Source organism: Bos indicus x Bos taurus, chromosome 6 (genome assembly GCF_003369695.1).
Source record: "Bos indicus x Bos taurus breed Angus x Brahman F1 hybrid chromosome 6, Bos_hybrid_MaternalHap_v2.0, whole genome shotgun sequence".
Taxonomy (NCBI): Eukaryota; Metazoa; Chordata; class Mammalia; order Artiodactyla; family Bovidae; genus Bos; species Bos indicus x Bos taurus.
Genome location: NC_040081.1, coordinates 17,377,246 through 17,404,233, shown reverse-complemented (window position 1 = coordinate 17,404,233; position 26,988 = coordinate 17,377,246). Strand labels below are relative to the sequence as shown.

The 26,988-nt window shown below is 43.3% G+C and overlaps 1 protein-coding gene across 4 annotated transcripts in view; it reads right to left on the bottom strand.

The window, feature by feature from the left end:
* Positions 1 to 4,021: 4,021 nt before the first annotated feature.
* The window catches only part of LEF1 (lymphoid enhancer binding factor 1), a 117,063-nt gene continuing 94,096 nt past the window's right edge, over positions 4,022 to 26,988 (bottom strand). For 2 of the 4 annotated variants that reach the window (XM_027543867.1, XM_027543869.1), the window contains 3 exons: positions 23,010 to 23,117; positions 17,869 to 17,917; positions 4,022 to 5,197 (listed from right to left, as the gene is read on the bottom strand). In XM_027543867.1, coding sequence (XP_027399668.1) covers positions 5,118 to 5,197; positions 17,869 to 17,917; positions 23,010 to 23,117 — 237 coding nt within the window. In that variant the 3' untranslated portion in view covers positions 4,022 to 5,117. Of the gene's footprint in view, positions 5,198 to 17,159; positions 17,201 to 17,868; positions 17,918 to 23,009; positions 23,118 to 26,988 lie in introns of all 4 variants that reach the window. The other 2 variants (XM_027543868.1, XM_027543870.1) reach the window with 2 other exon arrangements.

Here is a 26,988-nt window from a genome sequence, read left to right as displayed (position 1 = left end):
CCATATGCCTGCCTATTGGCCATCTGTATTTCTTTGAAGAAGTTTGTTTAGGTCTTCTGGAAGATGGGCCATTTTTGTAAGCAGTGCCTGGATGGGTTGGCGCTCTCTGAGATCAGGCACTGAGGGAAGAATGCCAGCTAACTGGACCATTGGAATTGGAGCAGGCACAGTCTGTGCTAGATGCTGGCATGGGAACAGATGAAGCTGTTCAGCAGGTACCTCTGGGCTTTGTAAAGCCCCCCTGAGCACTGCACAGGCTTTGCTTTATGTGCAGCTTGATGGCTAGAACTGAGTATTCGAGCGGGCTAGATTTTAAAACCGTGGGTTGCCTTTCTCCAGGTGAGCAAGGTTGATGGGATCTGTCAGAACTACAGGCCATTTTGTATAAGGCTCTGTTTTACTTTGCTTGTTTTATACCATTTTCCTGATGGGAGAAAATATGATCACAGTGTAGAACATAAGTCATTGATTCTACTCAGTTCAAATTCTCAGACAATTAAGTTACAAACAGAAGAGACTAATCTACTAATCCCTCTGTGACTACAAAGAGAAACCATTGTGTGATTGTCTGTTTGTAGGCCGTTTTCTCATTCCATTCAGCAAATAATACATCTCCTACCAGATTTTCCATATATTTAATGGAGATCAAAAATTAACTTGCTGCTGCTGCCAAGTCGCTTCAGTCGTGTCCGACTCTGTGCAACCCCATAGACGGCAGGCCACCAGGCTCCACCATCCCTGGGATTCTCCAGGCAAGAACACTGGAGTGGGTTGCCATTGCCTTCTCCAGTGCATGAAAGTGAAAAGTGAAAGTGAAGTTGCTCAGTCATGTCCGACTCCTAGCCACCCCATGGACTTCAGCCTCCCCGGGTCCTCTGTCCATGGGATTTTCTAGGCAAGAGGACAGGAGTGGGTTGCCATTGCCTTCTCCGAAAAATTAACTTAGGTGGTTAATAATAATCTCAAGATATTATAGGTAAAGAACAATAATAAATACACCAGTGTAAATGACCCAGTAAAATCCAGACTCTGCCCCCTTTGTGTAAGTATTTCCTTGGTCTTTGGTCCAAAAGAGAATAGTTAGGTCTGGTTACTAACTGCTTCCATGGATAGAAGAAATATGTTCCCATGTTCTATGGCTTATAAGTATTTTTTTACATTGGCAGGGTGGGGGTGGGGGGAAACCTGTTTAATAATAGATTATGAAGCAATTCAAAGAAAATTCATTTGCTAGTTATTTTGTGTGTGTGGAGCATCTCTCATTTTCCACTCACTGTCCGTTTGTAGAGGTCAGTGAGGTTGTCTTCAGCCCAAGAGGAGGTGTGAACTGAGGGTTGGAGGACACCGTCCAGCTCTCCAAACCTGGGCTTTCCCCACTGTGAACCTCTTTCCATGATAAGAACTTGATATTTAAAGTTTACTATTGGAAGAGAAGGATGCCTGTGTTATAACAAATCCAGGTGGTGAACAAGCTTACCAACAGCAAAAAACATTTTCCTAGGGGGCAAGTTATTTCAATAGAGCCCATGGGCAAGTAAATAGGTATTGGATGAGTGCATCAACCATTTGTGTTTAACGCTGGTTTACTATGCCTATGACACTGCTGAGGACCACATTCTTCTATTAGTATTAAGATGCTTAACTTAGTTCAGTCAGTTCAGTCGCTCAGTCCTGTCCTACTCTTTGTGACCCCAGGGACTGCAGCACGCCAGGCCTCCCTGTCCATCACCAACTCCTGGAGTTTACTCAAACTCATATCCATTGCATCGGTCATGCCATCCCACCATCTCATCCTCTGTCGTCCTCTTCTCCTGCCTTCAATCTTTCCCAGGATCAGGGTCTTTTCCAATGAGTTGGTTCTTTGCATCAGGTGGCTAAAGTATTGGAGGTTCAGCTTCAGCATCAGTCCTTCCAGTGAATATTCATGACTGATTTCCTTTAGGATGGACTGATTGGCTCTCCTTGCAGTCCAAGGGCCTCTCAAGAGTCTTCTCCAGCACCACAGTTCAAAAGCATCAATTCGGCGCTCAAGCTTTATAGTCCAACTCTCACATCCATACATGACTACTGGAAAAATCATAGCTTTGAGTAGATGGACCTTTGTTAGTCTATTCAATTTCTGTTAAAAAGTAGTTCAAATCTTGTGTGCGTGTATCTGTATGTATCCCTAGGTTTCACGGGGCAGCTCTTAAAATTTCTGTGTATGAACAGTAACATCCTGTGGCAGATGTAGTAATTTGTACAACTACTGTGTCATGTGGAATTTGTTTTCTCTTCTCTCCCTCGTGACTTCTCTCCTTTAAAAGGAAACCTATGCAGACATATTGTTGGAATCTTAGACCAAAGTATGGAGGAAACAAGTGACATTTAGGACAGTGAAACTGTTGAAGATCTCTTCCAGCTAAACAGGTGGTTGCTGGCAACCCTGCAAGCAAACAAACTGAAGCCAGGAGGAGAGCACCCATCCATGGGGACCAGCCACGACCTCGAAAAAGGCTGAACCCCCACAGGAAGGCGGGCCTGTCCTCCTCTTGGCCCAGGCCAGCTCCGAGCTCACTGCAGGGAAGGAGGCAAGCTCACTGCAAGACTGAAGAGAAGCAGGGGCCGGAAAGGAGTCCCTCTGCCCAGATGCCCCAGGAGAGAAGCCCTGGCCTGCGTGTGCCTCTCAGGGCACTCTGGACTCTCCTGCCCGCAGAAGCAGGATTTGGGTAGAATGGGCCATGGTGGGCACCCATGTTACCTGGGAAAAGTTATTCTGAAGGAAATCCAGGGAACTAGGAGGGACCAAGTTGTGGAAGAAACAACTGGCTCAGGAGATTCAAACAAGCCATTTCTTTCAATATCGTTTATTCATTTTTAGTGTCATAAAAATGCAGAGGAGGAACCCGGGAGAGGAGACTCAACTGGCTTTGGCTGAGGCGCGAGTCGCACTGGTACCCTTGCTCTCCTTGCTTGGTGGACAGACTTACTGCTAATCAGTTTCTTTCTAAAGCTCAGAAGGGACAATGTGTTGCTTCTACCTTTTTTCCCTCCAAAGTACAGTGTCACTTCCACAGCATTTTCTAGTTAATTCTGGAGAGAACATAGTGGCAGCTTTAAACAGTTACAACCACTTGGTTCATGTATGTTAAGAAAATGGAGAGAATTTCAAATGAATATGAAACCTTTAACAAGTAGATCCCCTGAACATAATAGATATTTTCCCCTGGTTCAAGTTTAGGACTAAATGAGGGGGAATTGGAGAGGGTCCAGAGGATAGTAATGAAAATGATTAAAGGACCAATGATGAAAGGTTCAAGGGATTGGGATTACTTAGCCTGGAGAAGAGAAATTTGAGGGGTGATTTAATGGCAATCTTCAAGTATAGTATGTGGAGGGTTATTACAAGTATGGTAGCCAGCTGTTATCCAGCTGTATTGAAGGTTGAAAAAAGGAAACAGAACTAGAATTTCAGCAGGAGATTGAAGTTAGACCAGTGGTGTCAGTGGTTCTCAAAGTAGCTCAATGGATTGTGGAACCTTTGTGGAAGATCATGAACTATTGATGTTTTAAACTTAAAATATGTAGGATCTGCTAAACCTGATACCAGGCTGTATAATAGTATCAGAAGCTTAAGGGAGGGAGAATTCTAGACTCCAAATTGGGAAACTGTCCATCTGGGGAGGTGAGTGGGAGTTAGACACAGGGATCCTTGACGGGGGAGCCCAGTTTGAGAAGCAGGGGGTCTGACCGTGGGCACCTGCAGAGGTGCTGAGCGCTGCCGGCAGAGCCCGTCAGGGTGCCTGCAGGCTCCCGGCTGAATCCCGCGGCCCTGACTCACCCCGAGCCCTGCGCGTGGCGGTGGCGGTGGTCCAGGCCGCGCACGCAGGGCCTCTGAGGACTCATGGCCCGCGGAGGGGGCGGCCATGGGCCTGCTCACGGAGGCTGGCCGGCAGGCCTTCCGTCCCAGCCCTGGCCTGGCCTGTGGATGCAGGTCACCATAACCAACTGTAGAGCATCAGGAATTTCACTCTTTAAAAAAAACTTTTTAAATGTTTTATTACAAAGCTTCTTTTAAAAAATGCTCAGCACGTTAACTCAAACTGGAATGACAAACGTTAGATTGACAGTTTGGGGCAAAGGCTGTGCCTTGTTATTAAAAAAAAAAAAAAAATGGGTACATATCAATGCTCGTTTTAACAACTGGCATAAATCCCACTAATTGGCTAATAAAAACAGATACAAATACAGAACATTTAAAGTAATAACAATTCAAGTGCTGGGCTTTTTACAACAAGGGGGTGAGAAGGAAAGAAATGAAAATTCACTGCAAACTGGTCTGCTGAAAGTATCTGTTAAGGTTATCATTAAAAAAAAAGAGATCATAAGAAAAATAAAGAGGACTGCCAACTGCTGCCCACAGAGTGGACTGGCTGTTAGGTTTATTTAGCTCTATCAGACACCTTACAAAGACAGAGAGGCCACTATTGTTACAGGTAATTCACAAGAAGCCACTCAGCAGACGAGATCTCTCTCAAAAGGAGGAGGCTTCTTTTCATTTCGTTTTTATTTCAAACAGTTCCAGATCTTTGAATTTTACTTAAAAAGCTCATAGCTAGCAAAATATACAAGAAAAATAAAAGAAGTGTCAATTTAAAAAAATTCAAGTTTAAAAAAAGAAGCAAACAAGACAGATCCTTTTGCACTGTTAAATAAAAGCTTGAGGAGAAGAAGAAACACGAAGCCGGAAACAGAGGGAACTCTTCCCCACATTCCTGCGGGGATGCTGGAGGCTCTGCTGCAGCTGCTCCCAGTGCTCAGGTGCTTGGGGCAGGCGGAAGCAGCCAGGTTACTGTCCTTGCCAGAAGGTTACAGATACGGATGCAGGACGCTCTGGGAAGTGCACAGCGGAGGGGGGAGGAAAGCTGCTCAGCTGACCCAGGGCCTGCTAGCATTCTCGTGCTTTTTCTTTTAAAAAAACCTTATATGCTTTACTGTGGAACTTGGCTCTTGCAGTAGATGAAAGGGGGTTGGCAGTGATTGTCTTTATGGATCAGCGTCTCTAGCAGTGACCTCAGGGTGAAGTTGGTGTCATTTCTCCTTTGGGGTCGACTGGGCAAGCCGTGGAGACTGGGTTTTCAACAAGCTTCCATCTCCAGGAGAGGTCCCGGGGTCGCTGCCTTGGCTTTGCACGTTGGGAATGAACTTCGTTTTCCACCTCGAGAAGGAACAAATAAAATGCTGTTAATGCGCATTTGCCACAGACCTTTACGGATTTTGAACCTCAGCTGCATACAGCACGTCTTAAGAGCTCTGCATTTAATTAATCCTCTTTGTTGATCTGGTGATAGCTAAGACAGATTGCCCTAAGGTAGCCCTAAATCCTGAGATTACGTTAGAGAATAAGTGTACTTTACTCAAGTGTTTACCTTGGTTCCATGTAATGTATATATATGTACAGAGTTATGATGGGAAATACGCATAATACTTTGGATCACGGTTCTTAAAAATAACTCTGAAAAACGTCAGAAGAGAATGGCCAAACATGAACCGTAATGGCGGGCCACGGCCAGCTCTGGAGGGTCTGTCATTCTAAAGTGTTTGGTCTTTTCAGTCCACTGTGGGGAGCTGTTGTAGGACTCTGCACACGTGCGTATGTGCTAAGTCACTTCAGTTGCGCCACACTCCTTGCGACCCTGACAGGAGACTAAAGCACACTCAAGTGAGTGAGTGCCCCACATTCCCACAACAAGCAGCCGTGCGGCCGGGATGTCTTCTGTCCGCTCATATTCAGTCTGAGGAGCATAAGCTTCTCCAATATTCAGGCTTCAATTCTCAGTATTTTTTTTTCCCTTTATAACAACTAGGATCTCTAATATTATGCTTGGGATGTACACTGAACAAGTATTTAAAGATGTTGCTAATGACAAGAGCATTCAGAAAGGATAATCCCTAAATCCCAAAAGTTTTAATAATCTTAGACCCAAAGAGTGATTACAAATAAAACATTGCAACAGAATCAGAGACTAAAGGAAAGCAAAAGCACCCCCAAGTTCAGCTCCTCTGTGGAGCACATCCAATGCCCCTCCTTTGCAACTGGGGAGACGGCCTCTTCCAGCTGCAGGGAGGTCACCTCCCCCACCTGGTCCCCTGGCAGCTCAGACGAATCTCAACCGTCTGTGCTGCAACGTCCTTTCATTAGCAAACATTTCCTTGAAAAAAAAAATTAATTCTAAATAGTGGAGTGCATTCCTTTATGCTTTTTGAGTAGAAAGAAACCTTGGAGGAGAAGTAAAAGGAAACTTTGAAATAGTTTAATAATGAGAAACTAAACTCAGGATGGTGCGTTCCAATCCACATGGTGTTGTTCAGAGAAGAGCGGTCCGAGCCCAGGGGCTGGGAGGAGCGGTGCCATGGGCTGTGGTGAGGACGGGCGCGGCCAGTACCCTGGAGCGACGCGCGGAGCACAGTGAGTCCCTGCGTTTAGGGCTCTGACCAGCTACGTGTCAGCGTTACGATTACGGCCACCACCACCAGTGCTGTCCCTCAAGACGACGCGTCATCACAACTGTGAAGAGATGTTTATCTGGTGGCTAGTGAGTAGGCAAGTGGAAGCACGAGGGGAGGAAAGCAGCCACAGAATGCTGCCTTCAACACAGCGAGGTCTTCAGTGACAGTTTCAATTCCTCTCCTGCAAGACTGCCCTTTGTCCAATTGACAGGAAAACCATGCTACAGCTCTGTGGTTTTTAAAAGTTTAAGCAGAGTACAGATGCTTCACACAGGAGGATGGAAGCGCTGCAAAGGGCCTGGCTTTCCAAGGAGACGGGCAGAGCCTGGGCAAGGGGTGGAGGCGCTGCCCACAGATTCCTAGGCACAGGGTGCTTGGGCACCCCTGACTCCCGGAGCCAGGTCCATTTCCTAAAAAAGCCAGTTCTTTCTGTAGTGTCACACATTCCCACCATTATTTTATTACCACAGTATCCTCTTACAGGATCCTCCTGGAAAGCTGGTTCCAGAGGTGCTCTGTACAACTCCAATCAAAAAGCGCCTCTTTCCCACCTTGGATGCTCTAATAGTGTAACTAGTGTTTAAATAAAGTGGTAAAGAGACTGTCTATCAAATGAACACCTTATTTGAATCTGGTTGGTCCTTTAAAATATAAGGTTGTCAGGGGAGACCAGTTTTACCCCAAATGGGAAAAATGGGGGCCTTCCAGTGTTGCTTTACAGATATATAAAACAGGTCAAATCAAGATTCTTTTCAAGAAACCACAGGCATGAGGCTTGGGAGACTGGAGACTTCCACATCTAAGGCTTCACTGGGGGGCCTGTGGCTGAGGCTGGGCTGGCCAGGCAAGCCCCAGTGCAGCCCAACCCAGCAGCGGAGTCGGTGCAATCAAAGCTGCAATTACTGTGCCCGCTTCAAAGGGAGCTTGGAGCCCCATCTTACATGTCAGGCTTGGGCTCCCTCCGCGAGGAGTCACCACGTGGGCCATTTGTTGAGTGACTCTGAAGGAGGCACAAGAAAACACCCTCCCCCCACCATCCAGCTGAAATCCAGCACTCTCTCCTGGACTGAACTCCAGTCTTGACAGAATATCCTGCTAACCAAATGGAACCAGGAGCCCAGACAGAGTTGCTTATTAAGAGCCCAAGTGCTAAAGGGAAATCTCAATTTCAAGACGGACCTGTGTCTGGGAGATGACCTTGGCTCAAAAGATGTGAAGAAAGGGAAAGGGGAGATGTCTTCTTAAGTGCAAACATCAGCCTCTATTGGAAGCCAAGTGCTTTGTCAGCCCTTATCCTTGGGGTTCTGTGGCCCAGCCCTCCCCCAAGTCTGTCCTCCAGCAGAAGGGGCAAGGAACCAAGCCCATCAGCAGGGCCAAGGTGGAGAAGAGGAGGCCTGACACGTGATGAGGACCCACCCGGTCAGATGCTGCCACGTGGGCACAACACACTGAGAGATGCCTTGTCATGTAACAGCACCTCCTCGTACAGAAACAGTGAGGAACACACAAAGGTGGTTGGAATAAGAGATCCTTCCCCTCCCAAATGTTACTAGCAAGGAGCAGGAACTTTAAAACGTTTTTAGTTATGATGTGAAGTTTGAGGAGAGAGCATCAGAGATGAGTCTGTGAAAGGTGAACAGGAGCAGAGACTTTGTAAAGAGCGCCTGCCTCTCCGCAGCACACCACACACCCCCTGGGCACGGCCAAGTTTTCCCGCCTCACCTCTGGGCAAACCGACACAAGCCTGCTCTCTTGGGGCGGGTGCCCCTCTGCATGTGTTTACACAGCAGACTTCTAGAGCAGAGAGCAAGCATGGCAGAGCTGGTCTGCCCTGTCCTTCTAGAGGGGATGGAGGCATTTGCTCATCAGTGACTGGTCTGAGGGACCCCTAGAGATTCGCTGGGGCTCCTGGTTCCCCGTAGGTCACAGGAGCTGGTGAGGAGGAAGGGACAGTGTGGGCTGAGCCCGGCGGCACCAGGCACTGGGACAGACACGGCGTCATGCAACCGCAACGGCTCCGCTGACTTCAGCCCATCTGCAGAGAAGGACCGGGCTGTGTGAGGCGAAAGGCCTTGGCTAAGGTCACCATAGGGGGCAGAATTAGCTTCTGAGCCTTCAACCCAATTTCTTTCCACCGTAGTGCAGAGCGGAATTATCACGCCTTTGCTTCTCGCCTGCCCGCCTGCCATACCCATGAGCCAGTCAACAGCACTGTTATGACAGTGGAGGTGGTGGCGGTCTACATCTAGACCACTGTCCACCCCAAGATGACCTGCTCTCAGAGCAGGGTGGAGGACAAAGAGCATGGGAAATGAACTGGGAAATTAAATCTCTAAGATTTAAAGTATCACCTACAGAAGGCAGGTTCAGGTCTTTGAAAGGATTACCCAGTATTTGAGAAAAAGAAAGAACGATAATGTGTGGCTGGGAAGGTTGGTGCTGTCTATTCTTTCTACAGTGGAGTTAGTCCTTAAGTCCCAGCATCAAGCTAGCCGGCCCCCAGTCCCCAGCTATAAGCTCTGATGCAAGATGATTCCACAACGTGGAGGAAGGAGGGAGAGGTCAGGGCCATGAGGGGTCACTGGCCTTGGGCTTGGACGCAGGTCATATAGACCAAGGCAAGGTCACTGCATCTGTGTGGTTTCTTCCCTTGTGGTCATTCAGAGTGAATCATTATCTGGGCAAGCAGATTTTGGCAATGTTAAGATGACTCTGAGGCAGGCCTGTAACTATTAATAAACTGCTCTAGGGGACTTTCTTATTTCCATCTGCAGCTACTGGCTTCTCTTCTCATCAGCCCTTTGCCTCTCCCTTGTGAGGAAGTACATCACATTGGTTGGCGGGGCCTCACAGATCCCACCCTAGACTCTTACCTCCACGGGAAACACTGCAGAAATATTCTTGAGGAAAGTTTTGAATAAGAGAGCCTCAAAATCCATTTTACTTCTGTATATCAAAGTATTTCAGGAGGACAGTATCTATGGAGACTCATACCCATTTCTAAATTCTTTATCCAGTTCACCTTTTCTCTCTACAAGTTCTCCTACACTAAAGATGCTAACTTCACCTTCTAAAAGTGAGGCAATAGAACTAGCGCGGGCTCTTTTTTCTTTCCACTGTCATTTCTGTATGTGTAGGAGTCTGTGAGTCTTAAGTATACTAGGGAGGTGACAATGCGTTACGGGTTCTGAGCACGAGCTCTGAGAATAGTCAGTCCTGGGCTGGGTGAACCCCAGCCTCTATCACATCACCTGAGTTATCCTCAGCAAGTTACGTAAAAACCTCAGTCTCCTCACCTGTAAAATAGAAATAGCGATAGTCCATCATTACACCTCATAATGTACGCTGAGGGGGGTGAAAGGAGATAATCACCCATGACAGATTACATGCCTAGCATCTGAACGGTGCAGTTGAGTGCTGGTTACTGTGGTGGGTGGAGACGTGAGCTAAAGAGAAACAGAGCTAGGTCTGAGCCTGACACCGCTGCACGCCGGCCGCACGGCCCTAGGCAAGTTACTGACATCTTCTCACCCCTCACACAGCGCCAAGACCCCTCCCCATACAGGGCTGCCACAAAGCAGGGCGTAGAGGCTTCTGTTAGCGCATCCAGGACGGAACGCGCGCCGTCCAGCAGTGTTAGTTCCGTTTTTGTTGTTCCGACCCCATGTGGCACGTTTGGGGGTAAAAGCAACTGTTGTATTATTTACAGAATTTCTGGTGGAAAATTAAGAATAGAGAATTCTGCAAAGTCTCTCTTATCAAATGTATTATAAAATATCTTCTACAATGTCTACAGAAATGCAGTGATACCTGGGAAAAGTAATACCAAAGGGCAGCAAAAATTTTGTTGTTATATTTACAGAGGATATATCTAAAAATTTAGAAAACTTCAAGTTAGATTTGACTTAGGACTTAAACAAAAAAGTTGGCACTACTGTTTGACTGAAATGCTTTCATTTCTTCCCCCTCATTCTGTCAAAAAAAAAAAGAGTGACTTTGCTAAGGCAGGATCACCTCAGATTATTAGACTCACTCCTCGGATCTAAGACCTGGCAGCTTCAGACCCACAGAGCACAGCTGAGGAAGTGGAAGGGCCTTAAGCTCTCACTGCAGTAACAAAAGATTCATGCAAAAAAAAAAAAAAAGGCACATTTACCCTTCCCAATAAGAGCACCTTCCATACGCCAACTCAGACTCTATTTAATGTATATATTATTCAAATAAGCTTTGTTTTCTGGTTCCCAAATCCACAAAATGGATCTGAAGGAACATATTTACTACTGTCAGGGAGAGGTACAGTCCCTAGTCAGAATGAGAAGACAGTAAATTCAAAAGAGCAGATCTTTAGAAATCCCCTATTATTTGGGGTCATTTACAAGTGTCAGATACCATCAATTCCTTGTTGCCATATACCATACAGTACATTACAGAATAATGGCATGAGGTATTAAAAAACATTTAAATAACATGTACTCTGCTGAACAAAGAGCAGTACTCACAAGAGTTAAAAAGTACATGTTTTGATACTTAAACAGGTAAACCTAGAGTTCGCTAGCAAACTCCATTATCCAGAAGGAAAATTCTGTTTCAGACAACTCAGTGAGGAAACTGTTATACCAAATTTGTCCAAAATATTTTATTCTGTGAACTATTCTTAAGTGCTTGGATCTTAATTTCACAGGTTTCCATGGACAATACTGAAGACCATGTGTCTCGAGGGTTGTAAGAGCCTTGTTCTTCTCTCTACTATCATTTTTTAATGGCACGTGATCACTCCTGCTAGCCAAGGGGTCAGTTTCCTATTTGTTTCCCAAGGCAACTTAAACCTGATTTTAGCTCTTCTGACCATTCAAGAGCGGCACAGAACTGATGGGAAGGACACTGTGGCACTGCAGAGATTTTCAGAGCTTTCACCGTAAGCATGATCCTCTCCCTGTTCCTTCACCAGCGTACAGCCGCCGAGATAAATCACCATGTGCGCTAGACTAACAGCTCAGCCCCCGGTGCATAGTGCACCGAGGTGGCCATCTGCCTGCCCCCCTCTTGATTATTCCAACGCCAACACACCCCTGGTTTTTTCACTTTCTCATTATCAAAGCCTTCATTTCTACTTTGAGACTTTGGACAAGCCTTCCTGTTTCCTAGGTATTTCCAGTTTTACTAGTCTGTAAACAGTTGGCTTTGCTTTCTAACTTGACCAGCCAATCTGGGAACCAGAGGCTCACTGATAGTTAATGTGGGTGACTACATCTGTCCTCGGGGAACAGAGTTCAGGGCAAAGATTAGGCAAAAGTGTCAAACTCACTAGGGTGAGCTTCAAAAACTGTATGAAGTAAATGTTTTTTTCAAGGAGACTCCTGAAAATATTTAGACCTCTCCCTGACTCTTAGGAGCACACAGCCAAGTCTCAGGCTTCAGGCAAGTCTCCTGGAAGACCTTCAGTCAGTTCTGAGGAGGACTCCAGTCCAATCAAATGGAAAGCTAGAAAAAATTTTTAAAAGATACAAATCCAAGCACTGCACAATTAACTATTGTGCTGTCTACTATACTAGAAATTACTTCTCCCACACACCTGTTGGCCCAGGAAAATAAAGGCTAAAGTTTTCATTTAGGAAAAAATATTTTAAATTCTCAGTTTAGCAAGTGTATAAGGTAAAGATTATTCCAAGGCCAAAATCATAGTGTAGTGTGTCTGTATATGGGTGCCTGTCTGTATCTCTTGGTGTGCTTAACTTTTTTTTTTTTTAAAGGTAGCTTGTTTTTAAACTAGCCTTTTGGTGTTATATGATCAAAGGAAATACACTGAAATATCATAATTTCAATCTATACAATTTTAAGATAATGGACTTTTTATATGTTTTGCTAAAGTAAATATTAGTAAACCAATCAGTAATGTTTTTTAAGTTAGTAAATGGAGAATAATAATCTTCTCCACCTTTTCAAAAATTTTTAATTCTTTGCTGCTTCAATTCCTCATGAATCTTAAGTCAGGAAGAAAGGCAAGTACTTGATGCTCATCTTTGACTTCTGACAACCTTGAGATGTTACGTATTTCAAATCTAACATGTACCAGAATACTGGAAACTCACAACTTGATCATTGTTCTTTCAAACCCAAGAATTCTTCCATGACTGGACAGCTCAAGCGTGACTTCCTACTCCAGGAAGCCTTCCTTGATCTCGTCTGATTTGTGTGTTAACACTTCTTGTTCTCTTTAACACAGTGTGCTGTATGTGCTTCCTCTCTACCGTGCACATATTATTTTGTAATTATTCATTTATACGTCTGTATCCTCTTAAACAGAGAGTTCCTCTGGGAATGGGCAGGGTTCATTTAGCAAGTCACCCCACTGCCTAAAGCAGTTCTTGATTTGCTCAAGTAGACCTCACTGGATGTTCACCAAGTGAACAAACAGTTGGCGTTTAGGACATTGGCCTTCACGGGAGTGTGTGTGCAGTCTCACTGCCTGGGGCCCTGGGCTCCCGGCATTCCCGCAAGTGAAGAGTCAGTTTAAAAAAAGCTAAGGATGAATTTGGATTTCTTCAAAGATCCCACAGCTTGGAAATCACCTCCGATTTGGAGGAATGTCTTTTGTAGATCCTAATTCTAATTATTCCTAAAGTTGGCTACAAGATGTTGAGACTGGGTTAATGCTAATTTCTTTGTTTCAACTTGATTTCACCAGAATGACTATTTTTATATAATGCACAAAAGTTGAAACACATAGGCAGATGGGGACACAGCTGGGTGTATGAAGCAACTCCAATGGCATTTCCCACCGACAAAGTGAAAGCATTAAATGAAGCTCGTGTCTTTTAAGGAGTAGAGACAAGTTCTCAGACGGCTTTTGTTCACAGAGGAGTCTTTTCCCTATAATCCACCATATCCCATGCTAGTTCAGAGTAATGAGAGCTCCCTACCATTTGAGCTACATCACAGACTTCTAAGCTCAGTGATCTAATTTAATGGGAATTTCTTTTAAGGAGAGTAGGGTAATGGTAAATTCATTGTACAGAGAGAAACCCTCTCAAAAATCTCTTCACGTTGGAGTCACAGCATCTTCCCCGTCTGGGCACTGCGTTCCATCAACTTTGCCTTCCTGCAGGGATAGCCTGACTCCAGGATTTCCCTTCAGAGCTGAGAGCAAGCCCTAAGAGACCTCACACACACTGTGGGCAGGATCGAGCCTAACCAAAGACTCCATCTGTCTTGGGCTCCTCTCTAAGGTGGAGCCAGCACAAGTGGGACTGAAGTCTGGCAGACAAGAGGCCACGTGGCGGCATCAGTAGGGAAGCGAAGCCTCGAACGAGAGGCAGTGCATCTGTCGCTCATTCCGGGGTTGGGGGGAGGTGACCTGCACAGGACTGAAGAGCAAGCACACCGTGCACAAGTTGTTTTCAAGATCATACAGGCGCCTTATTAGTTCTACAGAGCCGCTCCACCCAGACCTAGAATGAGGACAGATTAGTAAACAGAAAAGAGACTTCGAGTCCCTTTACTAACACTTGGGAGGCAGGGCAGCCCGCGGAAGCACAAAGCAAACCAGGAAAAGCTGGAACTGGAGGCAGCTGGGAGCTTAGAGGCCAGGAAATAGTCCTCTTTCACTTCTGCCTTCTGCTGAGGGACCGGAGGCTCCTGACTTAAACCTAATGCCCCAGGTCATCACATGGCACAGAGAGGGCTAATGTGAGAGCCTGGGTGGCCTCACTCCCAGTCTAAGCTCTTTCTAACAGCGGGATGCTCTGTTGCCCTGGTCTTCCGTTTAGAACAATACACAGAATACCCTCCATGGAAAATAATCGGTTATTACTGAGTGTCACCTCCTCAGAAGGCCCTTTATCATCATCATTCCAAAGCCGACCCTCCGTCACTCCGCTTTACTTGTGTTACAGCACTTCCACGTTTCTGTTTTTAATCAGTTGCCCTGCCAGCAATGTAAGCAGTACAGAGCAGGGACCTCCGGAGCCTCGTTCAATGGTGTGTATTTCTAGGTATTACAGAGCTAACTGGCATTTATAAAGTGCCCAATAAATGCTGGATAGTAACTAAACAAGTCAACTGCTACCCATAGAAGTTTCTGAATTCTTAAAACAAAGAAAGGGGTGGGGAAACAGTAGGGGTAGTATCATTCCTAATTTGCTGAAATCTTTATGAATGCAAATCTGACCTCCTCTCTGCTTAGTAACTCTTATCAAATGACTGGCAGCGCAGTTCTCTAAAATAGGATAGTGTGGAGGACAGGACTTCAAAGGCTGCATGACTGATCCAGCACTGAGAGGGGAGAGGAACACTCAAGACTCTGATTAAGTGCAGCCCAGCTGACAAGAGCCAAGAATTTTTCTCTTGGGGCTGGGGGAAGGTAAGCTTTGTTGTGCTTTTCAGGAGCAGGGCAGAGGGGACACCCTGACCTCAAAAAAAAAAAAAAAGCAAACACAAAAGTGACAAGGAAGCATAATGATCACTGTAACATTATTTTTTAAAAAGGAGATATTTGGGGTACATTCTAGGACAAAAAGGCATTTAGCTAATCTTGGAATCTAAAATACTATATAATCATAAAGGACACAAAACCAAATATTAAAGTCTGAAGTATAGAAACACATTTCTGCATGATTTTTGAATAGAAACAGCATTAAAGATGGTGGTGCAAACAGAGGACAGAGTAAATCAGACCATTATCAGTCCTTAGCATGTTGTGCTTATGAGGGTTTTCCATTTAGAACCAAGCATTAAAGGGGCTGCTGTCCATACCCAGGTGTTCAGTAATTAAAAGGACAATAGTCTTCAAAAAATAAAACGTGACAAAAAAGGTACAAAAGCATATGTGTTTACTACTAGAACTATTTCTAAACTATGATGCCCTAAGTACCCGGGGACTGGGCCTGTGCTCCTGGTAACCCAGCTACAAGGCCAGCTCAGAAGAGGTCCTCAGTAATAGCTATTAAGCTAAATTAAATATGAACATCAACTGTGACATTATTTTGCTGATACCTGTTTGGTCACCTGTATGAAGGTCTGATCTTTATACCTGGAGAAAAGCCTGCCACTAACTACTACTTTATAGGACTTTTGATATCATAAAACAATGATGAAATTGTGAAGAACTCTGGGACTCTGAATAAAGATGAAGAAAGGCTCACAGAGAAGAGGACAGCTGAGTTGGGTCTTGGTGTGGGGTGGAGGGACGAAGGGAGGCCACTGATGATAAGCAAAGAACCCTAAGGGGTGGCGCTTACTGTTCCCATTTTAGAGTGGAGGGAAATGAAGATTAAGAACCTCAAGCTGGGCAAACAGTGGATGTAAAATTCATATCTATTTGGTACCAAAATCTCTGCAGGCTTTCCTAGGAAAGCCCATTGAAATTTTAGCACCAAAATTAAGTTCTAAAAGTTTAAGTGGTCATCTGGTTCTAGTCAAGAACTAAATGACCCACAAGCTAATGCTCTTCTCCTGAGAAACACCACACTCAGGCAGAGGAAATGGGCTTTCCGAGCACAGGGACAGCATGTGCAGCAACCTCCATCTATCTGGGAGACGCAGATGATTTTGCTTGTATGGAGCACAGGACGCATGGCTGGAGGTGAGGAGAGGCAGAGCACGGAACCTCGAGCAGAGGGTAGATGCAGGCCAGCGCTAACGTGGTCTACACTGTGTCCTTCAGACGGGGAGGCACTGGCCCTTTTCAAGCAGGGAAGTGGACCATTCATTTGTGTTTCAGCAAATCCCTCTGAGAGCAACACAAAGAACTGGCAGAAATGAAGTCTGGCAGCAGGACAGTTATCCAAAGGCTAGTACAGTAACCCAGATGGAAAGTTAGAGCACCTGAGCTGAGGCTGTGGACTGCTGAGTGTGAGAAGAAAGACTCAAGACAGACCCCAAAGACCAAGTTGAAGGGACTGGATGCAGGTTCCGAGAGAGAAGAGAATCAAAGGGAGCGCCTTTGAGAAGAACTGAGAATTCACAGACACACCATGAAATCGAAGCCTAGCAAAGAATGAGGCAGTTTACAAAGCCGGGTTTCCACCAGGGATGCTGGTCACATGGTCAAAAATCAAATAACTACAATAAGCAGGAATGAAATAAATTTAGATATAAAGATGAAAGCGAGATCTAGCAATGGTTACCAGTAACGAACTTGATAGTAACAATATGGTTAATAAGTCCTCGAGCCATATATTTAAATAATAGAAAAAAATGAAGCCTCTTTCTCCCTAGAAATAAATACGTAACTTGTAAGCCTCTATATATCATCCCAACTGAGAAAAAGTCTCTACAGAGCAAAACCTTCCAAGTCCTGGGCCAGTGTGGGCCTGAGTTCCTCCAGCACAGCCCCCGGTTTGCAGAGTAAGATGGCATTTTGTTGGGTTTTGTTATTTGTCTTTTAAGCAGGCAGATTGCCACTGGTTAGTAAGGAATGTTTGACAAGAATTAGGGGAAAGGGAATGGAGAAAGATTAAAGGGGCAAAAAAGGGAAGAAGAGAGACACATACTATATTGCAAGTCTATAGCCGGTATAAAAACCATCAGATGTTTTAAAGCACTGCTTGGATTTTGGTGGTCTTTCCTCTTTAAAGGAGCAATGCTGAACGGCATCAGTATAAGCAAGAAGATTCACAAGCAAGTGCCTCTGTTTATAAATAACGTCAGTAGGACCAGAGAGTCGTTCTTACCATGTTTCAGATGTAGGCAGCTGTCATTCTTGGACCTGTACCTGCAGAAAATTGTGTCTTTAACAAATTTTTATTGAAGAGGTTTTTGTACATTCCAAATACGTAGTAGCTACAATATAATGTGGACCTCTTTGCTTTATTTTTTATGGTTCTTATACCAGCCATTTTTTATTTGTGCAGTACAAGTAGAGGCCTTATCTTTAATGAAAGAAAAGGGGAAATAAATAGGACCTCACTGATTGATGCCTTGAATTATTGTACAGGAAAGATAAACCCTAGCATCATGTTTTATATTTTTAAATAACCCCAAACCATAGAAAAGATTCTCCAGGGGATACAAGGTGGCATATCACAGGGTCATCATAAAAAAACTGTAATGTGAGAATTATGCAACTAGAAGAACAGGAGCGTTAAAGCAAAGAGAAGACACACAACAAAAGCAAAAACAAAACTAAGGAAAAAAGAAAACAATCACAGTTAACAACGAGGATTCCCGGTAACAGGGTTTGGGGGAGCTTTTTAGAGGTACCTTCACATAGTCACATTTAAAAGAAAGGTCTTGCAAACATTTTAAAAGAATTTCAGGAAGAAAAGCCGAGTTTAGGAATCACAGTATAATTGAAAAATAAAGCAGTGTATAGAAAGATGCAGACTGCTTTAAAGGTGTTCCTCAGAAGCAGAGCGGGCTGGGAAGTCACACGGGGCCTACCTGATGTGGATTCCTGTAGCTTCTCTCTCTTCCTCTTCTTTTTCTTACCCTGGAAGAAGACAGGCACACTGTCACAGACTGCACTGTGAGCACATGGACGCACGTGATACAAAAGGACAGGCAGGCAGTCAACTGAGAGCTAAGACACCTCAATATCTCTTTCTTTACCATCTGTACCTAGAAACCGAGAGCAAGAGAACAATTCTGATCTGTGACCTTTGTCTTTTTGGCTTCACATTTAATATTGTAAGTGACCACACACACACAGGCTAATGATGTCCCAGGGCTGTGGTGGGCTTCCCTGGTGGCTCAGGGGTAAAGAATCCACCTGCCAACGCAGAAGACGCAGGTTCAGTCCGTGGGTCGGGAAGATCCCCTGGAGAAGGAAATGAAGACCCACTCCAGGATTCTTGCCTGGGAAGTCCCATGGACAGAGGAACCTGGCAGCTACAGTCCACGGGGTAGCAGAGAGCCAGACACGACTTAGCAGCTAAACAACAACAAGGGCTGTGGCCACAGACACCACCTCCCACTCAAGGAAAGCCCACATAAGGAGGTACTCCGGTACTCCTTTTATTGCTAACCATCGCACTTAGAATCCACTTCTGGTAGAGGTGATGATAAATCTTCCTTACTATGAATTTGACCATGTAATTAAAAATCCACTATGTTAACAGGATCTTCAGCCCCTGTGGCACAGACACGACATAACCGAGACAGCAGTAGGAGGGTAAGACAGAACCTGAGAAAACTCAAAAGGTAATTGTAGAGACTTATTTATGGCAGCTAAAGACCTTGCTTCCCAAAAGACATAATAACATGAATATGCCTGCAATTTAAAATACATTTCAAAATCATCTTAATCACATATTTGCATTTTAGGTCTATTTATCCTTGTTTACTTTTCTGTTTTCCTTCATAATTACTTTCCCCTCAAAAATAACTGTAACAAGGCATAGACACAGTATGTATTCCACTTATATGAATAGTAAATGGCCAACCTAGATTAGGATGGTCTTTTCAAATAAGTATAACAGAACACATATCACATCCAGTTTCTCTGTCTGCTGTAATAATCACATTCACAAAAAATAAAACCGTAAGATTATATTGAGTATATTGTATACATATATAAAAGTATGTATTTTTATGCACCTCAAGATAGTTTTTTTCCATGTCACATGACCTGATCTTGGGAAAGTTGACTGAAACTGTCCTCTTAAACACTAAGGCAAACAACAGATATTAGTAGCCTTGGGAAATGGCATACCAAAAATAGTGGAGTCGTCTTTAAGATGATTAAGGTACTCCAGGGAGAGGGGAGCGGACAGAGGAAGCACATGCTCCTCATAGGCATCTACTGTCTCCCTTTCAGATGCAATGACTTATGGTTTTCAGAAGGCGCAATAAGGTAGTTTCACGTACACGGAGCTTTCTTCCTCACCTCCTCCTCCTCCAAGCTCCCATTCACCCTTTTAAGATTCATCTCCAGTGTCATTTAGGACTCTTCTCTGAGAGCTTCCCACCATAGCCTGACTCCTCACAGGGGCCATGATGAGCTGTGTCCCTGGGCCGCTGATCACAGGGCTGTTAGCACTGCCTGAACCTCCGCTCGTCTCTGCCACCCAGCACATGCCTAGCACGTGCTTAGAACAGGCAACTGTGGCCTGACATGTCAGACTAATGTTGCTTTTGTGAAATCACCTGTACTATATTCTAGGAATACACCTGTGCTTCAAGAGAACTTACCTTTATGGTAGACAAAATTAAGGAGTTTGGATATATTTGTGTTAGAATACACAAAAACAAACAAAATTTCATGTGTAGTAAATAAACTTTTCATGAAAATCATAAATAGTACTGGGGTTTTAAGCACTACATTTAGAAGCTCCAATAATACAAATATAACAATACACCTAACAATATATGTTCACTGTTGATTTATGAAAGCCAGTTATAAAAATGAAATTTATAAAAACAAATTGAAGCTTTACAATCTGTGATGCCTTAGGGCATTTTAATATTAAATATTGAGATATATATTTAACATGATCTCAGTGAGCATTAGGATAGCATTCTGACAATGAAAAGCTAAGTTACAGGGCATATATCTTATTTAGACTGTATTCTTGTACTTCTAAGAATACTCCGTAATATCTTTAGCTAAATTGATACCACTTGATTGACTTCTGTTTGCCTTAGCAATTAACAGGCTTATTTTGATTATTATAAAAATTTTAAGTTACAAAGCTGGGGTTCCCCTTCATTCAAAGAGATCCTAAAAGTCAAATTGTGCAAACAACTTCCTTTAAAAGTTGTGCCAAGGAAAATCTTTAAAGGAAAATTCACATTACACTGGTCTTCCTTAAAAACTACTTCCCATCTCTCCACATGGAGAGGAGGGTAGAGAGAGAAAAATAACATATGTTTCTTTTATCTCTTTTTATAAGTGGCAACTCACTCTTTAAGGATCAGAAACTTCATTCAAAGACATGATATCACCTGTATGTAGAATCTAAAGTACAACACAGATGAACATATCTATGACACAGAAATAAACTCACAGACATACGGAACCTTTGGTTGCCAAGGTGGGTGGGGTGGGGAAGGAAAGGATTGGGTGTTTGGGACAGATGCAAACTATTACATAGAGGATGGATAAACAACCAGTTCCTATTGTACAGAACAGGGAACTCTATTCAGTATCCTGTGGTAAACCATAATGGAAAATAATATTAAAAAGTGTGTGTATATATATATACACACACACAGATAACTGAATCACTTTGCTGTACAACAGAAATGAACACTGTAAATCAACTATACTTCAATAACATAAAAAGAAAAAAAAGACATTCAACATGCAACACTTAATCTATGTAAATTCTCAGCACAGCAAAGCTCTCCTAGGGGGTCAAAGAAGGAAGACCATTCTTTCCTACAGGCCAACCACATCCAGAAGAGACCCAGGACAGGGTTAAAGGAGTATACTTTAGGACTGAAACAGTTTGGGTGGGGGATTGATCTTCCCACTTAAAGGACATCACAGAGGCTCTATCCAGAAAATACAGTCCAGAGAACAGAAGCCAGTTCTGAGAGGAAACTCTTCAACTAAAGCTGTCTTCCTAAGGAGGCCCTGGAAGACCAAGCTGGTCTGTCTGGGGGAGGGAAACGGCATAGACTGTGCAGTCTGGGGGACTTGGCTGTTCCTTAGCCACTACATAGCCCCAGCCAAGTTACCTAACCTCTTGACTCTTCAATTTCCCTCATCTGTAAAATGTAACAATACTGTTTACGTCACAGGATTATCCTAAGGACTAGAAAACAACACACAAAGCATTTAAGACAGTTCTTGACAATTGGCATGCAGCAGTTACTAAAACAACCAAGACACAATCCAGGAGAGTCGATGAAGCTGCTGCTCCCAAGTCACAAACAGCAGGACTCTTACTTCCTATGTCAGACTTGTATCCAATGAGGAGGCTCCAAATCCTGACCAGTAGGGACTTTTTCTTCCAACATGTTACAGGAGACTGTGTTCCCAAAGTCTCTGTGCCTCATTATATGGGATGTATGACCTCATACTTGTGGCCCCACAGGATCATGCACAGCAATGGCCACACGGTAATCTACATGTTGATTCGTGGATTCACCGTTCTTAAAAAGGACAACTACATCTAATAAGAAGACTGTCCTAGCTGGCACTTTGAATGCAAGCCTCACAAGAAACATGAAAATGATCTTCAAATTTTTAAATTAAGAGCTTAAGTGACCAAAAACATTCCCCTCTATAAAATAGGATACAACTGATATCACTTACAATATTCTTTCTCAGAAGTAGTTTTTGTTGTATCAAGACAAGAACAAGATGTTCAAACTATAAAGTAATAAAACAACTGGAAATAAAAATGAGGTGCTTACTGCAAGGAGATCCAACCAGTCCATTCTAAAGGAGATCAGTCCTGGGTGTTCTTTGGAAGGACTGATGCTAAAGCTGAAACTCCAATACTTTGGCCACCTCATGCGAAGACTTGACTCATTGGAAAAGACTCTGATGCTGGGAGGGATTGGGGGAGGGAGGAGAAGGGGACGACAGAGGATGAGATGGCTGGATGGCATCACTGACTCGATGGACATGAGTTTGGGTGAACTCTGGGAGTTGGTGATGGACAGGGAGGCCTGGAGTGCTGCGATTCATAGGGTGGCAAAGAGTCGGACACGACTGAGCAACTGAACTGAACTGAAAATTATGATAATACCTATTCCATCTAAATAAAATATATAATGGACATCAGGGTATGTTAATATGAAACAAAAAAATGGATTTTTACCTAGCTCTAATTAGTCTGTGGCAAAACAGTCACATGAATACACTATAATAAGTGTAAAATAACATAATCCTTTTTGGAAAGAAATCTAATATATATCAAAAGCCTTTATAATCTGTACTCAACAATTTCACTACTTTGAATCTATCCTATAAAAATAAGTCCTAAATACAGGGAAAAAAACCCTGTTATTATGCACAGTTCATCGCAGGATTATTTCCACTTATTAAAAAAAAAATAACATATCTAAAAATCAGGGAAAAATGGTTAATTGTGACATTCACTCAATGTATATTGTATACCTATTAAAACTGATACATAGAAACACTATGCCATAACAGAAAAAACGCATATTGTATATAAGACCAAGTAGCATGGCACAAAAGTGTATGTATATACAAACCCACCTACCCTCCCTCAAACACACATCCAAGTAAAAATGGAAAAATATGCACAGAAAATATACTGGAAGATAGTTAACTAGTTATTAATAATAATAATCTCATCATTATTTACATGATGAGACTGCGGGCTTTAAAAACAATCTTTTCACCAACATTTTAATGATTAGGATTTTTTTTATGAAAAAATCTTACTTAAAAAATGTCATTAGCATATAGCCAAAAAATTATGACAGCGCAGTTTTCAAAATGAAATATAACCATGAAGTCTTTATTACAAAGTTCATTAACTTTCAAAAATAGAAAACAATGCCAGCATTAGTTCCACTCTACAACACATTTCCCTTAGGAGAGCAACACAGGGAGAGAACGAGCGAGAAGAGAGAGCCGTCGGTGTGCAGAAGGCGCTTACATAATTGTCTCTTGCAGACCAGCCTGGATAGAGCTGCATATGTAGCTGTCTTTCCTTCCGCGCTAATTCATAATATTTAGCCTGCTCTTCACGAGAGAGGGCATGCCACTGAAAAACAAAGGGGAAGGAGGGGAAAAAAATCAAGTAAAAGCAAAACAGCAATAGTATTATATATTTCATATTTCAGACAGTGGAGAATGAAAATGTTAAGAATGTAAACTTTGATTTTTAAATGGCAGAAGACCACGTGTTGCAGAAATCCATCTGGAGTTTGGTGGCTGCAACGAGATTCCAACTTTTGTTTTCCTGTCCTGCTCTCACATTACATGAAACCTGTCCAAGTATCCAAAATGAAGTGGCCTCTTGCCCAGCCTTTCTCTTCTCCAGGGCCAGTTAAAGGGAATGTTCACCAGTAAGCTTCAACACCCAACTTACCCCTTTTTCATAGTTTGTGGCATATTCTGCCATTGAGTCCAACTGCTATTTATTAATGCAAAATTTCCACAGGTCTTTTCCACACAGATATCTCCTCACCTCACATGCACACTCTCCCACTCTGTCATATGAGGAATCTGAAACCTTCATCATATGATCCTGTCTATAAAGCAAGACATCAAAAGTCAGTCTGTCTCAGTCTCTTCAGCCTCCCCTCACACTTACAGAAACACTAATTGTCCACAGGGAGAACACAGGTAACACTATAATCACCATGCACACTGTGTGTTTTGGTCTTCTGATGGAAAACAAGGAGCATGGCCTCAATTCATTTTGACATCTGCACTTTCAGACTGTAGGATCTAATTTGGAGAATGTAGCACTTGACACCTTGCAAATTTTCCATTTCCCTTTAGGTAACAGGTATCTATAGATCATACAGAGCAAAACTGCAAGGCACTGTTTGGGATTTTAAGCAGCCTGAATCCTGTATGGAATAACTGGTTCAAGATAGAAAAAGGAGTACAGCAGGGATGTCTGCTGTCACCCTGTTTGTTTAAACCATACACCAAGCACATCATGAGAAATGCTGGGCTGGATGAGTTACAAGCTGGAATCAAGATAGGCAGGAGAAATATCAACAACCTCAGATATGCAGATGATACCACTCTAATGGCAGAAAGTGAAGAGGAACCAAGAGCCTCTTGATGAAGGTGAAGGAGTAGAGTCAAAGAGCTAGCTTAAAACTAAATATTAAAAAAACTAAGATCATAGCATCCAGCTGTGTGGCAAATAGAAGGGGAAAAGGTAGAAATAGCTTTCCTCATCTAGGTCTCCAAAAATCACTGCGGACAGTGACTGCAGTCATGAAATCAGAAGACGATGGCTTCTTGGCAGGAAAGCGATGACAAACCTAGACAGGGTGTTGAAAAGCAGAGACATTACTCTGCCAACCAAGTTCATACAGTCAAGGCTGTGGTCTTTCCAATGGTCAAAAATGCTTGTGAGAGCTGGACCATAAAGAAGGCAGTTCAGGTGCTCAGTTGTGTCCGACTATTTGTGACCCCATGGACTGTAGCAACCCAGGCTTCCCTGTGCATCACCAACTCTCGGAGCTTGCTCAAATTCATGTCCATCAAGTCAGTGATGCCATCCAACCATCTCATCCTCTGTCATCCCCTTCTCCTGCCTTCAGTCTTTCCCAGCATCAGGGTCTTTTCCAATGGGTCAGTTCTTCTCATCAGGTGGCCAAAGTATTGGAGTTTTAGCTTCAGCGTCAGTCTTTCCAATGAATATTCAGAGCTGATTGATTTCCTTTAGGATTGACTGGTTGGATCTCCTTGCAGTCCAAGGGATTCTCAAGAGTCTTCTTCAACACCACAGTTCAAAAGGATCAATTCTTCAGTGTTCAGCTTTCTGTAGAGTTCAATTCTCACATCCATACATGACTACTGGATAAACCATAGCTTTGATTAGACAGATCTTTGTTGGCAAAGTAATGTCTCCGCTTTTTAATATGCTGTCTAGTCTAGGTTGGTCATAGCTTTTCTTCCAAGGAGCAAGTGTCTTTTAATTTCATGTCTACAGTCACCATCTGCAGTGATTTTGGAGTCCAAAAAATCAAAGTCTCTCCACTGTTTCCACTGTTTTCCCCATCCATTTGCCATGAAGTGATGGGACCAGATGCCATGATCTTAGTTTTCTGAATGTTGAGCTTTAAGCCAACTTTCTCACTCTCCTCTTTCACTTTCATCAAGAGGGTCTTTAGTTTTTCTTCACTTTCTGCCATAAGGGTGGTGTCATCTGTGTATCTGAGGCTATTTGTATTTCTCTTGGCAATCTTATGGATTCCAGCTTTTGCTTCATCCAGCCCAGCGTTTCTCATGATGTTCTCTGCATATAAATTAAATAAGCAGGGTGACAATATACAGCCTTGATGTACTCCTTTCCCTATTTGGAACCAGTCTGTTGTTCCATGTCCAGTTCTAACTGTTGCTTCTTGACCTGCATACAGATTTCTCAGGAAGAAGGTCAGGTGGTCTGGTATTCCTACCTCTTTCAGAATTTTCCACAGTTTGTTGTGATCCACACAGTCAAAGGCTTTGGCGTAGTCAATAAAGCAGATGTTTTTCTGGAACTCCTTGCTTTTTTGATGATCCAATGGATGTTGGCAATTTTATCTCTGGTTCCTCTGCCTTTTCTAAATCCAGCTTCAACATCATGGAAGTTCATGGCTCATGTATTGTTGAAGCCTGGCTTGTAGAATTTTGAGCATTACTTTGCTAGCATGTGAGATGAGTGCAATTGTGCGATAGTTTGAACACCCTTTGGCACTGCCTTTCTTTGGGACTGGAATGAAAACCGGCCTTTTCCAGTCCTGTGGCCACTGCTGAGTTTTGCACATTTGCTGGCATATTGAGTGCAGCACTTTCACAGCATCATCTTTCAGGACTGGAAATAGCTTAATTGGAATTCCATCACCTCCATTAGCTTTGTTTTTACTGATGCTTCCTTAAGGCCCACTTGACTTCGCATTCCAGGATGACTGGCTCTAGGTGAGTGATCACACCATTGTGGTTATCTGGGTCATGAAAATATATTTTGTACAGTTCTTTTGTGTATTCTTGCCACCTCTTAATATCTTCTGCTTCTGTTAGGTCCATACCATTTCTGTCCTTTACTGAGCCCATCTTTGCATGAAGTGTTTCCTTGTTATCTCTAATTTGCTTGAAGAGATCTTTAGTCTTTCCATTCTATCGTTTTCCTCTATTGCTTTGCACTGATCACTGAGGAAGGCTTACTCTGCATTCAAATGGGTGTATCTTTCCTTTTCTCCTTTGCCTTTAGCTTCTCTTCTTTTCTCAGCTATTTGTAAGGCCTCCTCAGACAACCATTTTGCCTTTTTGCATTTCTTTTTCTTGGGGATGGTCTTCATCACTGCCTCCTGTACAATGTCATGAACCTCTGTCCATAGTTCTTCAGGAACTCTATCAGATCTAATCCCTTTAATCTATTTCTCACTTCCACTGTATAATCATAAGGGATTTGATTTAGGTCATACCTGAGTGGTCTAGTAGTTTTCCCTACTTTCTTCAATTTAAGTCTGAATTTGGCAATAAGGAGTTCATGATCTAAGCCACAGTCAGCTCCCGGTCTTGTTTCTGCTGACTGTATAGAGCTTCTCCATCTTTGGCTGCAAAGAACATAATCAATCTGATTTTGGTATTGATCATCTGCTGATGTCCATGTGTAGAGTCTTCTCTTGTGTTGTTGGAAGAAGGTGTTTGCTATAACCAGTGTGTTCTCTTGGCAAAACTCTGTTAGCCTTTGCTCTGCTTCATTTTGTACTCTAAGGGCAATTTTGCCTATTATTCCAGGTATCTCTTGATCTCCTACTTTTGCATTCCAGTTCCCTATAATGAAAAAGACATCTCTTTGGGGTGTTATTTCTAGAAGGTCTTATAGGTCTTCATAGAACCATTCAAATTCAGCTTCTTCAGCATTACTGGTTGGGGCATAGACTTGGATTACTGTGATATTGACT